The sequence below is a fragment of the Rhincodon typus genome, chromosome 24 (assembly GCF_021869965.1).
Source record: "Rhincodon typus isolate 14 chromosome 24, sRhiTyp1.1, whole genome shotgun sequence".
Lineage (NCBI taxonomy): Eukaryota > Metazoa > Chordata > Chondrichthyes > Orectolobiformes > Rhincodontidae > Rhincodon > Rhincodon typus.
Window position 1 is genome coordinate 23,360,808 of NC_063355.1, and position 18,001 is coordinate 23,378,808.

General features: G+C 39.3%; 1 protein-coding gene across 3 annotated transcripts in view; it reads right to left on the reverse strand.

Moving 5' to 3' along the window:
- The window catches only part of setd1ba (SET domain containing 1B, histone lysine methyltransferase a), a 113,235-nt gene that overhangs the window by 90,530 nt on the left and 4,704 nt on the right, over positions 1-18,001 (reverse strand). For all 3 annotated transcript variants that reach the window (XM_020511272.2, XM_048611438.1, XM_048611436.1), the window contains one exon: positions 11,923-13,134. In XM_020511272.2, coding sequence (XP_020366861.2) covers positions 11,923-13,134 — 1,212 coding nt within the window. The remainder of the gene's footprint in view (positions 1-11,922; positions 13,135-18,001) is intronic.

Consider the following 18,001-nt stretch of genomic DNA (forward strand, 5'->3'; position numbering starts at 1 on the left):
CATTTCTGAAACCGATGGGACTTGAACCCAGGTCTCATTGCTCAGAGGTAGGAGCACTATTACAGCCCAAAGATCAATATTACGTTATCTACATAAGACAGTAATGTCTGGAAATTTTGGTGGCTTTCAATTATAAATAAATTGCACTAATGCGAGTTTGTCATTTTCTGTTACTGGCTGAAATAGTGGTAAGACCAGTCTCATTCTGTAATCACACAAACCCTATGAGCCAGCCATAGGAGTGAGGCTCAAGAAACATACTAGGACCAAACCATCTGCTTTCCTTGATAAAAAGAATAACAGTAGTGCGCAGGTCTATTTGTGAAAAATATTTCTTAAAAGGATGAATTCAAAGAGAGGTTTGTGAAAACAAATCTCTGTTTCATGTTCCTAAGGACCACTATTTCCAAAATTAGAAAATTAATTTCACTGAAGAGTAATCATTGTCAATTTTTGGTTGCTGCAAATACTACCAGAGACAAAATTACACATATAACTCAGAATCTATAGAAAAGTGAAAGGAATGTTCACTGCTGAGGTATCTACGTCAAAAAGGAAACAAAGGAACTCTTTCCTTAACAGAATGAATGAAAATAAAAAGTAAAAGGTCATCATCAAGTTAATGAGCAATAAAATTTGACCTTGACCAATTGTGCTATTCAAAGCTATACAAGACAGCTTTTAGGGTTGATGTTTAAAAGCTTAAAACACAGCCCAACTTTTATCACACTTTCACTATCTGAACATTTTCTGGTGTGTATGATGAAGGTGAAGATACTGGAGAGTTTGAGAAGAAACGTCAACAGCTAACATACTGAAAAAAGAACTTTACCTTCACTCTTACAGCTGTGCCTGATTTCAGAGCACACTGAAAGAAAGCTGAACAATGCTAGCATTTTCAAGAAAAATTTGCAAAGAACCCAGCTGACAAGGCTAAATCTCTGTCACCAAAATTTGCAAAACCAATTCTATACTCAGGTAGTCTCTGTCCAGACATTTATGAACACTGACATATCCATTCATATGGACAAATAATTATATTTATTATAGAAATGCTCATCTAAAGAAAGACATGTAAAATAAGAAAGATAGATACGGTAAAAGATCAAGTTTAAAAATCAGGAGTCAAGAGTCTAAGATAAACAGCCAAAGGCTTGGCCATAACAGATAATCTGAAGAGAACTTGTGAATGCATAAAGAAAGAGAAAAGGTTTAAAGAACTAGAGAAATCCATAATAGTGTGTAGTTGTCAAATAGATATCATTGGTGCAGTTGAGGGAACAAGAAACCTTGTCTTAAGCGAGTTATCAATACATGCCAAGGTACAAAGTAAATGAGAGCACACAAATCAGGTTTGCAAAGCAAGCGGCACAGGGATTTTGAAAAAGAGAAATACAATCTTGAATCTGACAATCTGAGGCAGGAGAACCCAGGAAAAGGCAGGGCGAGAGAGTCTGGGACTTGGTGCACAGCATTTTGGACGAACTGAAATTTGTGAGGGATCAATACGTGGAGGCTAGCTGAGGACAGTATTAAAAAAAGGCAGGTCTCAAGATAAATAAAGTCATTAATAAGAATGTTGGCAGCAGAACAAGAGGGAGAGAGGGGAAAGCACATAAACTACAAAAGCAGACATGTCTGATTACATAATCTACATACATTGCCAGTAATGTGTTTATTTTGAGGTTACTTCTAGATATAGATAATTAAACTCCATAACTATCCTTCAAGGACTTCAGTAGAAGTCATCTGTGAAAAACAGATTACAATTCTGACCTATTCCCATAATACTATATAAAATGTTATATCATATACAAATGTAAAATATTTCTGATATTCTAAGTTAAAATCTGTCCTTGCCCAGTCTTTAACTTCCCCGAGACACCTTATGCTTTTGTTCAGTTGACCTGTCTGGAGATCTTTGTCAATGCTACTCTACACTGTTTTGGCTCCTCTGTTGTTTTGCTCTCCATTCTGCCCAGAAGACAGATATTTCACCCCATTCTCTTCCCAACAAACAGCAACCAAAATCGGGGCTTTGTTGTGAAGCAAAATTGTTTCCACATAAAGTATGCTGCAAACTTAGCTGCCAAGTTTGAAATATTGTAAGGACAGCAGTAATTTATGGTTCCAACAGCGTTTTTATTTTAAATTCACTTTTGTTTGTTACTACATTAATACCAGGTTGGCATGAAATAACCAATACCTGCTCGAACACCAAAAATGATAAACTGACATTTTGGCAAACTAACTGCAAATTAGCACCATTCAGTGAAAATGGGAGTAGTGTTTCCACAAACATATTTCTAAACCATGAACTGGAAATCACCAGTTCTGAAGAAGGGTCACTGGACTCAAAACATTGACTCTGCTTTCTCTTCACATATGCTGCCAGACCTGCTCAGTTTTTCCAGCACTTTTTGTTTTTGTTTCTGATTTCCAGCATCTGCAGTTCTTTCGATTTTTCTGCAGTAAAAATTACCAATAGTTGGCATAATTTGGTGTGATAATTCAGTCTAATCATTGTTTTCACCTCAGCACCCAATGTTAATGGCACAAACAGCACAGGACATGGAACAGAGCGAGAACTTGCCATTTGGAATCAGAACTGGCTTGAAGGCAGAAGGTAGAAGGTGGTGGAGGAGAGTTGCTTTTCAGTCTGGAGGCCTGTAACCAGTGGTATGACACAAGGATCAGTGCTGGGTCCACTGCTTTTCATGTATATAAAGTGATTTGGATGTGAACATAGTAGGTATGGCTAGTAAGTTTGCAGATGACACAAAACATTAGACATGTAGTGGACAGCCAAAAAGTTTACCTCAGAGTACAACAACATGTTGATCAGACGGGCTGATGGGCTGAGGAGTGGGAGATGGAGTTTAATTTAGATAAATGTGAGGTGCTGCATTTTGGAAAGGCAAATCAGGGCAGGACTTGTACACTTAATGGTAAGGTCCTGGGGAGTGTTGCCGAACAAAGAAACCTTGGAATGCAGGTTCATAGTTCCTTGAAAGTGGAGTCACAAGTAGACAGGATAATGAAGAAAGCGTTTGGTATGCTTGCCTTTATGGATCAGTGCACTGAGTGTAGGAGTTGGGAGGTCATGTTGCAGCCATACAGGACGTTGGTTAGGCCACTTTTGGAATACTGCATTCAATTCTGCTCTCCCTGCTACAGGAAGGATGTTGTGAAACTTGAAAGGATTCAGAAAAGATTTACAAGGTTATTGCCAGGATTAGAGGGTTTGCACTAAAGAGGGAGGCCGAATAGGCTGAGGCTGTTTTCGCTAGAGCATTGGAGGCTGAGGGGTGACCTTATAGAAGTTTATAAAATCATGAGGGGTATGGATAGGGTGAATAGCCAAGGTCTTTTCCACAGGGCAGTGGAGTCCAAAACTAGAGGGCATAGGTTTAAGGTGAGACGGGAAAGATTGATAAGGGACCGAAGGGGCAACTTTTTCATGCAGAGGATGGTGCATGTATGGAATGAGCTGCCAGAGGAAGTGGAGGAGTACAATTACAACATTTAAAAGGCTGGGCATATGAATAGGAAAGGTTTAGAGAATATGGGCCAAATAGTGGTAAATGGGGATAGATTTATTTAGGATATCTGGTCAGCATGGACAAGTTGGACTGAAGGGTTTTTTCCCCATGCTATACAGCTCTATGACTTTAATGACACAGTGAAGACTATGGCCCCTAAAACTGCAATGCTAGAATTAGCCAACTGAACAGCCAAAAACACTGGCATTTACAAGACAGCATGGAAAATTTCCCAGGTATATTCATCTATTGAAGGCAAAAAGACTCAAATTCATCTGCTTCATGAGCCTCCACCCAATCATCAGCACTTCGACGAAAAGAATCAGAAATAGCAACACTAAGCCAATTGTACTCATGTGAGTATAGTATCTATGATCAGTTTTCTGTAGGAAAGCTTGAGCCCAGAAAATTCTGACAGTGTCTTCCTAACTTGATTGACCGTTTTTTAATGAAGTAACAAAGAGGACGGATGAGGGCAGAACGATGGATGTGATCGGTATGGACTTTAGTAAGGCGTTCGATAAGGTTCCTCATGGTACACTGGTTAGCAAGGTTAGATCACACGGAGTACAGGGAGAACTAGCCACTTGGATACAGAACTGGCTCAAAGGTAGAAGACTGAGGGTGGTGGTGGAGGGTTGCTTTTCCGACTGGAGGCCTGCGACCAGCAGTGTGCCAGAAGAATCGGTGCTGGGTCCACTGCTTTTTGTTATTTATTTAAATGATTTGGATGTGAACGTAGGAGATATGGTTAGTAAGTTTGCAGATGACACCAAAATTGGAGGTGGTGTGGACAGCGAAAAAGGCTACCTCAGAGTACAACGGAATCTTGATTGGATGGGCCAATGAGTCAAGGAGTGGGAGATGGAGTTTAATTTAGATAAATGTGAGGTGCTGCATCTTGGAAAGGCAAATCAGGGCAGGACTTGTACACTTAATGGTAAGGTCCTGGGGAGTGTTGATGAACAAAGAGACCTTGGAGTGCAGGTTCATAGTTCCTTGAAAGCAGAATAACAGGTGGATAGGATAATGAAGAAGGCATTTGGTATGCTTGCCTTTCTTGGTCAGTTGTTGGGAGGTCATGTTGTGGCTGTACAGGACATTGGTTAAGCCACTATTATAATACTGCGTGCAATTCTGGTCTCCCTGCTATAGGAAGGATGTTGTGAAACCTGAAAGGGTTCAGAAAAGATTTACAAGGATGTTGCCAGGGTTGGAGGGTTTGAGCTATAGGGAGAGGCTGAATAAGCTAGGGCTGTTTTCCCTGCAGCATCGGAGGCTATGCGGTGACCTTATAGAGGTTTATAAAATCATGAGGGGCATGGATAGGGTAAATAAACAAAGTCTTTTGCCCAGGGTGGGGGAGTCTAAAACGAGACGGCATAGGTTTACAGTGAGAGGAGAAAGATTTAAAAGGGACCTAAAGAGTAACTCTTTCCACACAGAAGGTGGTGCCTGTATGGAACGAGCTGCCAAAGGAAGTGGTGGAGCTGGTACAATAACAACATTTAAAAGGCATCTGGATGGGCATATGAATAGGAAGGGTTTAGAGAGATATGGGCCAAATACTGGCAAATGGGACTGATTTATTTAGGATATCTGGTCAGCATGTTAGAGTTGAACCAAAGTCCTATTACGAAGTGAAAAGTGACCCCAAGGGCAGCCACTGGCTGCCTTCAACAAGAAAAATTGTAACAACAGTATTATAAATCACCATTCCCATACCATAGACATTCTAGAGGTCATGAGTGACTGAATCCATCACAGTGGCTATTAGCAGGGCCAAAGACTGGGTAATGGAACTTAGTGATGACGTTGTCATTGAAGGCTGGGGAGGTGGTCATTGTCTCCCATTTGGATATAATCAGCCTTGGCTTAGCTGTTGTTTTCTCATCCAAGTAAGAGTTTGTGTGCTCAGTCTCTGGAGAGAACTAGACCATATAATTTAGATCATAATCATTATTACAATTTTTTAAACATCTTTCAGATGAGAGGTTAAACAGAGGCCCTAGCTATCCTCAAGTGGGAAAAATAATTTTATCTGGTCTTTTCAAGAACAGCAGGGGACATTCTCTCCATACCTGACAAAAACATATCCCTCAACATCACCAAAACAGACACAATCTGGTTACTTTTCAAGTTATTGCCCATGGATGGGATGAGGTGAGATTGACTGCCATCTATTAACCCCTATCCTCTTCAGTATTGTACATTTAAAATTGAGACTCAAATGTTTATCTGAAGGAGTACAGTTGCAACAACATTCTGAAAACTGGACACCATCCAAAACAGAACAAAATCACTGATTTATATGTCTGATTAATATTTATATCACTGAAGTCAATACATCTCTCAACCACAGGCACACTATCACTGTAGGATGTTCAATCTACAACTACAATGAAACAACTTCCCAAACTTATTTCAACAGCACTACTGCAGTAGTACGTGAAAGCCCATGACTCAACTTGCCAAAGAGATCAAACTATCGAGGAGGAAATTATTAAACGTCACTGTTCTCTGGTGTCATGTTGAACTATTAGAAAATCTGCTATTAGCAGCAATACACATACAGGAAATATACTATCATAGTATAGGTTATAGAGTACAGAAAAGAAATCTTAAAAAGATACCCCGATAGCAATAGACTATAAACCATTGCATCAGATTTACACTTAAGCCGCATCATATATACTTATGCTTCAGACATGGTATTCAAAACATGTGCTGGCAAACATCCAAAAGAAACCCGCAGCTGCAGCCAATTATATTTCAACAATCTGAACACAACAGTTCACAGCTTGCGAAAATGCACGCAGTTTAAAAAAAGAAAAAGGCTAATGTTCAAATAATATGCTAAAATGTCTAGGTTGTTACTTATGAAGCTGTATCAACTGGCTTTTAAAATAAACAATTTTTACAACAATTCAATTTTGTACATACAAAGCATTTTACACATATGCAAGTTTGGCAAAAGTGGCCAATTAATTAATGTTTAATTTCCCTTACAAGCTCATGGGAAAACAATTTGCGTTCACTTACACCTTTCCAGGTGGCCCTATAGCACCTTACCACTAGGAAGGTGAACTTGTGTCCTATCATTACATAATACACAGCAATCATTTTAAAAACTAAAATTCATAGTTCGCTTCTCAAAACTCATTATGAATTTAAAACTATAGAAAGGTGTATGTGACTGCTCTGCCCATGCCATAAAAATACGTGCAAGTTATTTTGGACAACCTTCAGATGGAACTGGATTTAGGAATAGTGTTTTCAAAAAAAAAGTGCTCATCACTTTTGAGAAAAGAGCAGTGCTCTTGGCTTTGAGAAATATAGGCTATATTTTATTCCTCAATTATATAATGAATAAATCTGCTCAAGGTTTGGGTGCACAGATAGCTGCAAAAACTATGAGTAATTTCAGCATTTGCTTTTCTGTCTTCTTCAACTTTTTTACATTTCTAATTTAATAAAAAAAGCACAGAAGATACAGTTAAAGGAAAGTCGGCTTACAGTTGGATGGTTACTTTTTACACAATTGTCAAGAAAGTAAACCAAAAGGCTTGCTGAAGAATTCAAGGTGAAGTGACTTGTATAGTCATTCACCATCAGGAACCCAAATATATTATCACAATTAACTAAGACGAAAAAATACAGAAAGTCCTGCACACAATCTTGTTGAGGTTGACTGGGAGTCCATTACACCCACCACAGTACAGTTAGGTATCAACAGGGCAGGCAGATAATAACAGGCTTAAGTCCAAAACAGCTCCTCCTCCACCGAATTAAGATTTGACAAGATGGTTTACCTGGAGGAAAAATACCTTCTCAAAAGAACAGGAGTTGGAGGTGGGAGGCAAAAAACGGAGGAGAGAAAATAAAGGCAAGAAATATGTTAAGAAAATCAAATGAGATAAAGAGAAAACTCAAATCCTGAATGAGTCTTGGAAAGATATGATAACGAATAAATAAAGAGTGGTGGATCACCTTATCGATGGTTTTACTTTCATGAAATGTATTGCAGTACACTATTTAAAAAGACGAAGAGAAAATTAGAAAATTATCCACAAAAAGTTGGACAGACTGCACTGAAAGGGATCAAAGGCCTGATCTGATGGATTTCAAACTATCTCAAAATAATGGGCATATGAAACTGATCATATTTTGATGAATATTTGAAAGGGTTCACCAAATACACCAAGGAAGCAGAGCAAGTTAAATCCAGCACCAATTTATAAAAGAGAAAATTGAAAATTCAAGAGGTCTATGCTTGTGCAAGTCTAGCATTCACATCTGGGGAAACAACAGAGTATTTGAAAAGGACAAAATGTGAAATATAAAATGATTAAAAGCAACAGTCAACATGGATTCATGGGTTTTGTTGAATATAGAATTGCGTCAGTTCAGAAGATTTGATATTTCTTCCCTTTAGTATAGCCTTTGACGTACTACTACACAGAAGATTATTTGACAATGTAGAAAGGCATGAAATATGACTTACTATTTTAAAGTTGATAACTAAGTGGCTGTGTTAGAAGATGCAAACAATAGTTAAGGGAGCAGTATATCTTCATAGAAAGGAAGGACAAGCAAAGTACCACATTTGGGTTCTAGAGACATTATATGTTTCAGTACATTAGTCATATGGAAATAGGGAAAGTAAAAAAGTTCCCCACACTCACAAAAGTGACAATTTGAAATGAACTAGTAAAAAAACATGCACCAATAGCAGAGAGCATAAAGACATGAAAAATAGGAGCAGACCATCATTCTGCACCACCAGGATTGCAATTGATCTTCCGCCACATCTCCACTTCCCTGCCTACTCCCCACAAGCCTAGACCCCCAAGAAATCAAAAATCTATCAATCTGTCTTGAATATACTCCATTATGGAGCATCCATAACATTCTGGGCTAAACAAAGATTCACAACCCCTCTGACTGAAGGAATTTCTTCTCATCTCAGTCCCAAAGAATCAACCTTTTATCCTGAGCCTATTCCACTCATGTTTTATATTCCTTTGCTAATCCTTCGAGAATATAGGCCCATCATTGATGGATCTCATAGTAGGCAAACCCTCTTGTTCAAGAAACCGATCTAGTTGTTCTTCGCTGTGTCATCTCAAAAGGCCTTTCTTGGATATATTCGTCCTTAGGTATGCAGACCAGAACTGCAAATAGTACTCCAGATGCAATCTCATCAAAGCCCTGCACAGTTGTAGAAAGACTTCTTTATTTTGTATTTAAGATCTTTTCCAACAAACTCCAACATGCCGCTTGCTTTCTGATTGCTCGTTGTATTTGCATGCTAACTTGAGTGCTCCTTGTGTAAGGAATCAAAGTCTCTCCAAACATCGACATTTAAAGGTTTCTACCTTGTTAAGAAAAATCCCACTTTTCTATTCATTTTTGTGGCGAAAATCTCCAAATACCCAAATTAAGCTTCATCAGCCACTTTGTTGCCCACTCACTTAACTAGTCCATATTTCTTTACAGCCTCCATGTGTCCGCTTTAAAGCCAATGTCCCCGACTACCTTAATATTGTTAGCAACCTCAGATGTTATTCACTGCTTCTTCATCTAAGTCATTAACATAGTTTGTCAATAGCAGAGGTCCCAGCACAGATTCTTGGGACATCCACTAGTTAGAACCTGGCAATGTGAAAATCCTGCATTTGTCCAAACTCTCTGCTTCCTGTCTGTTAGCTAATCTTCTCTCCATGCTAAAATAAACTCCCAACTCCATTATGGATATTACTTTTTGTGAGGCATTTATGGGATGCTCGGTGGAAATCTACTAGTTCCCCTTTATCTAACTTATTAGATCCTCAAAGAACTCCAGCAAAATTGTCAAACATAATTATTTTTGTAAAACTATGTTGACTGAAAAAATCATGGTTATGTTCAGTCAAAGTGCATTGTTAAGGTTTCCTTAATTATAGGTTCCAGCATTTTCCTAATGACTGATGTCAGGCTAACTGTACCATCGTTTTCTTCCTTTCTTGAAAAAATTTACTTCCAATCCACAAAGACCACTTAAGAATCTTGAGAATTTTGGAAAACCATAATCAGTGCATTCACTTTCACTTGTGCTCCCTATTTTTAGAACCATTAGATGCAGGTCAAGAGGAATCTGGACTCAGTGGGAAACTTTGCCAAAAAGGTGAGAGATGCAATTTAATAAAAATAAAATATTTATAAAGTTGGGAATGGAAACTGTGGGCAATATGAATTAAACAAGACAGCTGCATAGTCCTGGGGTTTTAGAAAACTCCCCGAAACTATCAGCACAATCTGCACAGCTGGTGAAATAAATGGGATCTTAGGATGTCTGGCTTGAATGATTAATCACAAGTCTCAGGAAATGATAGTTAGTTGTGAAAAGCATTGGTCTACTTCATCTAAAGAAACATACACAGCTTGGGGATCATAGAAAGGTAGATATTTTCTAACCAATCTGTTCAGAGATATTACTACACACCTCTCGAGCAAGTTGGAGGCAGGTGGGCTTATTGATACCTTGGTGAATAGCTGGGATACCGAAGAAAAATTGAAGCGCTTTCCAAAGAACCAAGACATGCCTCTGAGTTAGCCCCAGAAAAAAAGTGCATGAATCTAAAAGATTTTGTAAGATAACTCTTGGAGGGAAAGAGAAAGCAAAATGGAATTCATAACACTATAGTTTAAAAAGATCCATATTCACTTAATATTGCTTGTGAGGGGAGACAGAAAGAATTTTTTTAGCATGTCACAATATGAACTGCAGTGCCTAAGAAGATGACAGTTAATGGTTCAACAGTGATTTTCTAAAAGGAATTTAATATACCTGGAACAGAAAAAAATAACCATTAGACTATACAGACTGAGTGGGGAAGTAAGACCAATTGAATCGTGCTTTTGGAGTTGACACAACCATAATAAATATTTAAATACTTTTAAGGCAGAGGTAGATAGATCCTTGATTATCGAGGCAATGAAAGATTATCAGGGATACATAGAAGCAGAGTTGAGGTTGAAATCAGATCAGCTATGGTCTTACTGAATCATGGAACAGGCGTGAAGGGCAGAGTGACTACACTTGTTCCTTGGTCATATGTTCCTATAATGAGCCATATGATCTTGGGTCATATGAAGAGTCTATGATCACTTTAAACATATTAGATCCTATGAAATAAGCCAAATACTGGTTAATTACAAAATTGAATAGAATGGTTGTGTCTTTAACCAGCTTCAATACTATAACTTTATTCCTTCATGTATTCATAAAGTGGTCATTGTTTATACACTCTTTAAAAATACACATCCATTGTATTGGTATAAATGTTTGCATCATGTGCCCAACATGTTTTTCTCACCTCTTACACCTCAGACTAATTTAATGAAGCTTTAGACCTACACTGCCACACTACTTCTCAATGAATGAGATGTATCAGTATCTGATGCACAACTCCAAACTATAATATTTGACCAGAAATTCTATGAGTAAGGACAATTTATATTAAGACCATGTAAGTAAACCAGAAAATGTCATTCATATCTTCATTACTTCTAACTTTTGACTATTCCAGTGCACTCCTACACTTTATACTTTACTCTCAGTAAAACTTGAGGTCATCCAAAGACTGCTCCCAGTGCCTTAACTTGCACCAAGTCACATTCATCTATCATCCTCATATTCAGTGACCTACAGAAGCTTCCAGTCAAACAATGTTTTGATTTTAAAAATCGTCATCTTGTTTTCAAATCCTTCCAATGGATCACCCATCCCTATGTCTGCAATCTGCCAGCCCCAAACCAGCTGAGACAGATCCTCTTATTCTTGTTGCTCAACAATCCTCACTTTTAATGATTTCATCATGCTGGCCATGTCATTAGGTGCCTATGTACTAAACCCTGAAATCCCATTCTATATCCCTCCACTTCACCTTTCTCCATTAAGGCATCTCTTAAAACCTACATTTTTGACCAACCTTTGGTCACCAAACCCAACATCTCCTTACGTGGTTCAATGTCATATTGTGTTTTATAATGTCCTTGAAGGACCTTAGATCATCTTATATGTAATATAGTTCCTTTAACATAATTTAATGTTGGCTCCAACCAGTCTTACCAGAAACCCAATTAGAAAATAGCAAAAATAATGAAATGAAATTTTAAGTATGGCTACTAAAAAGTGTCCTGATTAGCACATCAATTGAAGCAGATAGATAAATAGAGTCAAATTCCAGCTACTGACTGCATTCCACCCCCCAAAAAAGACAAGTAGTTCAATGCAAACAAAGAATCTCAGGAATCTGGTGAGAGATTTTTTTTCCATTCAGTCGTAGTGTTTCTAAATTACAGTGCAATCTTTAGGTATTTAAATGATTTTACTTACTTCTTCCAGTGCATCAGGTGGTGGTGTCGGTTCAGCAGCTTCTTTGTTTGCCTCACAGCTCTCTGCTTTAGATGCAGGAGTCCTACCATCTGAAGATGTGGAAAATCTGCTCATCTGACTAGACTGATCAACAGGTGTCATGCTAGCCTCTGATGCCGATCTTGAGCTTTGATTTTGTTGAACAGTTTCAGAAGGAGGATCGTCGTCATCTGAATCCGGTAGAGGAGTTGGACTAACATCTTCTAGGCCCGTGCTAGAAGGACGCGATGATGGAGTAGGACCTCGCTGAAGCAAGTGAGTAGTTGACCCAGGAAGTGGTAATGGAGAAAGCTGAGAGGAAGAGGAGGATATGGGACTGTGCTCCAATTTAATGTCAACATCAGATTCTTGGTCAAAGAAAGGAAGCTTTGTCCTCTGCTCCTTCAAAAGCATTTCAATACGAGAATCTAAACTGTTGGGTTGTGTTGAGCTACTCGGTGTTTCAGACATGAGAGTTTCAGGAGTCTCAGCCCTTTCAGGAGATTTGCTGAATGAAACAGCTGTTTTATCATTTGAGATGTTACTCTCCAGAGAAACTGGATCTTCTGCCTTCTCCTTCACAGGAGCAACATCCAAACTGGCATTATTATGCCCAAAGGTTTCAGACGGTGGCACAGGTCTTCTGTAATCATGGTCCCTAGATGTCTGACTGTGTTGTTGCTCCAGTGGACGGGAATACAGTGGTTGGGCAGAATGCACATTTTGGTACGGAGAAAAGGCTGACTGGTAGTTTATCCCAGACTGGTTTACTGCAGTGTTATGTGAATATGACCCACCCTCTGAACGAGTTGACTTGTAGGTGTTAACTGGTAGTTCTGTACCTCTGTAAGATCCTGTGTTGTGCGAATAATGGTGACCCACTCTCCTGAAGGAATCTTGATAATTAGATTCAGGTCTTCTGGATTTGTACCCAGATTCTTGTGAATAAGAATAAGCTGGTGTACTCTGTCGACTGGAATAGCTGGAATCTTGCGAATAGGGGGTTCCCAACCTTGGTGTATGTGGTGTGCCTTGGGAGGATTGTGGCGTATATTGGCTGTATGAATTTGGTGTATCCTGACGACAACTAGAATAAGCAGTGTCATGGGAAAATGGGGTACTACTATTTGGGGTTACAGATGGTCCCATGGATAGGTAATTTTCACCAGTTCGAGATTTCTGTGGATCATTAACCTGTAGCAATAGGTGGGGGAGAAAAAGAAAAGACATTTTATCCAAATGAAATTCTACACAATTAAAGATAGCTCTAATTTTCTGCACCATCTAAAACAGTTTTAAAACACTGCATTCTTAACATCGCCTAATGGCAGAACAGAAATAACATTGATTAAGTCAACTAAACTTTCAGCAAAGAGGAACTTAACATTGTAGGTATAAATTCAACTTATAAATTAGGAATGCAGCTCGTTTGCGAAATTAGCTGAATCAGTTAATCAGCTTTATCACTACAGTGAAGGGTGCCTCCCAGGCCTTGGCTTGTCAGTCCACAGCTGGCCCTTAGGTGTACAGCTACTTCCACTGGCACGTCTTCTGACGCTCTGTTCCGAGGAATGGAATCTCCTGTTGTAGTGTTTACTTCAGATAAAAATGCGGGAAAATATACCAGATAGCACCAAAGACATATCCTTACACTTGCGGCATCATACTCATGGGAAGCACCATTGTCACTGGCATGAAATATTTAGTGTTTCGTTAACTTATTTTCATAACTTCTGTCACATTTATAGTCCACTGTTGCATTCACATTGCCAAGGCTACCTCATTTATAGTTTTGCTGCTGGACAATGCATTGGGCATGGAAATAAACGGAAAGATAAAGCCCTCTTCTATGCTGTTCAGCCATCTTGACTTACAAACATATTAGGGGTGGGAATAGGCCATTCTGACCCTCTAGCCTGCTCTATGAGTCAACATCACAGCTGAACTGATTGTGGCCTCTACTCCACATCCCTGCTTATCCCCTATAACTAACAGACTCCAGTGGACCGATTCACACTGTTCACTGCCCTTTCTCCACATTAGCCTGGTTGAGATGCAGAAAACTGCAAACTCATTTTTAACCACTGCATTTTGTCTGAAAGTATATTTTCAGGTATGTGTTTCAGAACTGTATGAATGCGTATACTATGTTGTTTGCCAACATTGTAGTGAAATAGTCAATATATTAACTCTACTAGATTCATTTATATGGTTTAATTCATAAGAGTGGTGTGAAAAACAGAAAGCTAACATGAACCTTTTTTCTACTTTATAACAATTTCAGATTTTAACATAATCCAAATCAAAGGAAAAGTACTGTTTAAAAATACCTTCAGTTAAATTAACTGTCGACAAAAGTTCAGTAGCATGTATCTTAAAATTGAAACATGAATATTGTTATTCAATTCTAAAATAGTGTTAAATTTTGTTACTGTATAATAATGTGAAATAAGAAGCTTTATTTAAAATGAAAATAGCAAAACAAGTTTTAAAATGTGGCTACATTGGCAGTTAATGCAAAACCCCAGAAATAAATACTTCACATTTAATAATTGACGTTAAACATCCAAATTTGTCTATGCAAGACCAATTTTAGAAGACTTCCCATTACAATTAACAGTTAAGCCAGAAATGAAATACTCTCAATACACTTTGTAAAAAGAACCAAATTTTGTCTATTAATTCAATGTTGAGGTTTTTAAAAGCAGTTATTTCCCCTCATTTCTCCGGATTACAGTATCAAATACACCATCTCACCCAAGAGATGTTTCTTCAAGTTGTGAGCAAATACAGAGTACTGACTAAGTTATTTAATCCTAGGAGTTATCACAGCTCATCTTCATCCTGACCCCCGGAACAAAGATGAAGAGCTGAACTTTACTGCAGGCTTCAGTACCCAGGAATCAATTTTCAATAAATAACAATACTACATTCAGAAAGATACCGCACCAAAAAATACTTGTTATTTTAATTACTATATTGCAAATCACAATCAACCCAAATTTTTAATATCATAATTGCTCCTACATTTAATAAAGCTTTGACAGCACTTTTAAATCCTCAACCACCTAGGAGAAAGGTAACAAACACCTGGGAATCTCAACCACCTACAAATTCCCCTTCAAATTACACATTCACAGGAAAGTTCAGTTTGTCATCTACGTTTGATTGTTAGTGATCCAATCTCACTCTACTCACATTTTCCTTAAAGGCTATTTAAATATATCATTGATTAATAGATTGTGCTTCTGCATATTCATACATGCAGATATATATATCTATTTAACTTGGGAATTTAAAACAAAAAAATCTCAATATTAAAAAAAAAGGGTATTTGAACAATATACATTGCTACACTGGCCCTAAATTCTCTTTCAATTCCTCCCACTTCCTACAAAGGGGGTGGCCATGGGTACCCGCATGGGCCCAAGCTATGCCTGCCTCTTTGTAGGTTACATGGAACAATCCCTCTTCCGAAGCTACACTGGCCCTAAACCCCACCTCTTCCACCTGTATCGGTGCCGCCTCGTGCTCCCACAAGGAGCTCGAACAGTTCATCCACTTCACCAACACCTTCCACCCCAACCTTAAGTTCACCTGGACCATCTCTGATACCTCTCTCTCCTTCCTGGACCTCTGTTTCCATCTCTGGCAACCACCTGGAAACCGATATCAATTTCAAGCCCACCGACTCCCACAGCTACCTAGAATACACCTCCTCCCACCCACCTTCCTGCAAAAATGCCATCCCCTATTCCCAATTCCTTCGCCTCCGCCGCATCTGCTCCCAGGATGCGGCAATCCATTCCCGAACATGTCAGATGTCCTCGTTTTTCAAGGACCGCAACGTCCCCCCGCCTCAGTGGTCCAGAACGCCCTCAACCGTGTCTCCCGCATCTCATCCCTCACACCCCCTCCCCGCAATAACAACCAAAACAGAATCCCCCTCGTCCTCACGTACCACCCCACCAACCTCCGGATCCAACGCATCATCCTCCGCCACTTCCGCCATCTGCAATCCAACCCCATCACCAAAGACATTTTTCCCTCCCCATCCTTATCTGCTTTCCGGAGGGACCACTCTCTCCGGGACTCCCTTGTCCACTCCACACTCCCCTCCAGCCCCACCACGCCCGGCACTTTTCCCTGCAACCGCAGGAAGTGCTACACTTGTCCCTACACCTCCTGCCTCACCCACATCCCAGGCCCCAAGAAGACTTTCCACATCAAGCAGATGTTCACCTGCACGTCTGCTAATGTGGTATACTGTATCCACTGTTCCCGTTGTGGCCTCCTCTACATCGGGGAAACCAAGCAGAAGCCTGGGGATCGCTTTGCAGAACACCTACGCTCGGTCCACACTAAGCAACTGCACCTCCCAGTCGTGACCCATTTCAACTCCCCCTCCCATTCTTCAGACGACATGTCCATCCTGGCATCCTGCAGTGCCACAACGATGCCACCCGAAGGTTGCAGGAACAGCACCTCATATTCTGCTTGGGAACCCTGCAGCCCAATGGTATCAATGTGGACTTCACAAGCTTCAAAATCTCCCCTCCCCCTACCGCATCCCAAAACCAGCCCAGCTCGTCCCCGCCTCCCTAACTTGTCCTTCCTCCCACATATTCCCTCCTCCCACCTCAAGCCCCACTCCCATTTCCTAACTACTAGCCTCATCCCACCCCCTTGACCTGTCCATCCTCCCTGGACTGACCTATCCCCTCCCTAACTCCCCACCTACACCCACCTTTACTGTCCCCATCCCTGCACCTCTTTGACCTGTCTGTCTCCTCTCCACCTATCTTCTCCTCTATCCATCTTCTATCCGCCTTCCCCTCTCTCCTATTTATTTCTGAACACCCTTCCCCTCCCCCATTTCTGAAGAAGGGTCTAGGGCCGAAATGTCAGCTTTCCTGCTCCTCTGATGCTGCTTGGTTCATCCAGCTCTACACCTCGTTATCTAATATACACTGATGTTCTGTCACTAGCTGCACAATGTGCCCCTATGACCCAGTTAGTAAATGATCCCAACCGTGCAATTCTAAAGAGGCAGCACAGAGGTCTTAAAAATTAAAAATAGACTACTGATTTTACCAAAAATAAAACAGAGTAAATAATTTGGAAGCAATCATTTCATAAACATTTCAATATATTGGTCAAAGTGACACTTTCATCAGCTGTATTCCTGGAGTTAGTGAAGTTGTAATCCTGTTTTTATTATAGGAAAGGGGCAAAACAAAAGTGTAAATGAATCTTTAAGATGGAGAGATAATAGATATTACTCCATATTAGTTAAACACAATATAATTAAATTACATTTTGGTCACATTTTACTAATTTGATTGTTAAAAAGTTACAATGAACACAAACACATCAGAGGAATACTTTTACCATTACCGTAGTTATACTGAGCAATATTTTCAATTCATTTTAAAACTAAACATTTTGACTGCACAAGGAAAATACACCTATGTGCTGTGATGGTTTAAACTTATGCATGTGTTTATATATTTAATGTCTTTTTATAAATCAAATATTATACTCAAAACATATACTGTAGATAAAGAAATTAATAGTGTTTGCCTCAATAGGCTTTAAAGGCTACATTCAACAGTAAACTACTCAAATTAGAAACATATTCATATATTTTGTTTTAAATCGTTCATAAAAATAAAGCTCCTGGATTGAAATAAATAAATACAAAAAAGATAATAAAATGCATAATGGAATGACATAACAAATGCACACAAAATACACTGTTTTTTAATTTGTTAATGCTTTTCCCTTCCTTGTCCCCTTTCTAAAAAGCTAACATTTGAATTGAAGTAAAATTCCATGATTCCCAGCAGCTCACCGGTACCTAGTCCACCTGGTAATTATCCATGCATGAGCCAGCACTGTCATCACTGGTAGTTAATTCGACTATGATCAAACCTAACCAAATTTTTTTTTGTCAACCAACATCCAAATTTATACTTTTAGACAGGGTGAGTCATTGAAAGCAATCAGGTGTAGCTAATTTTCTGCCTAGTTCACCTGAATAAAGTCAATTGTCGCACAG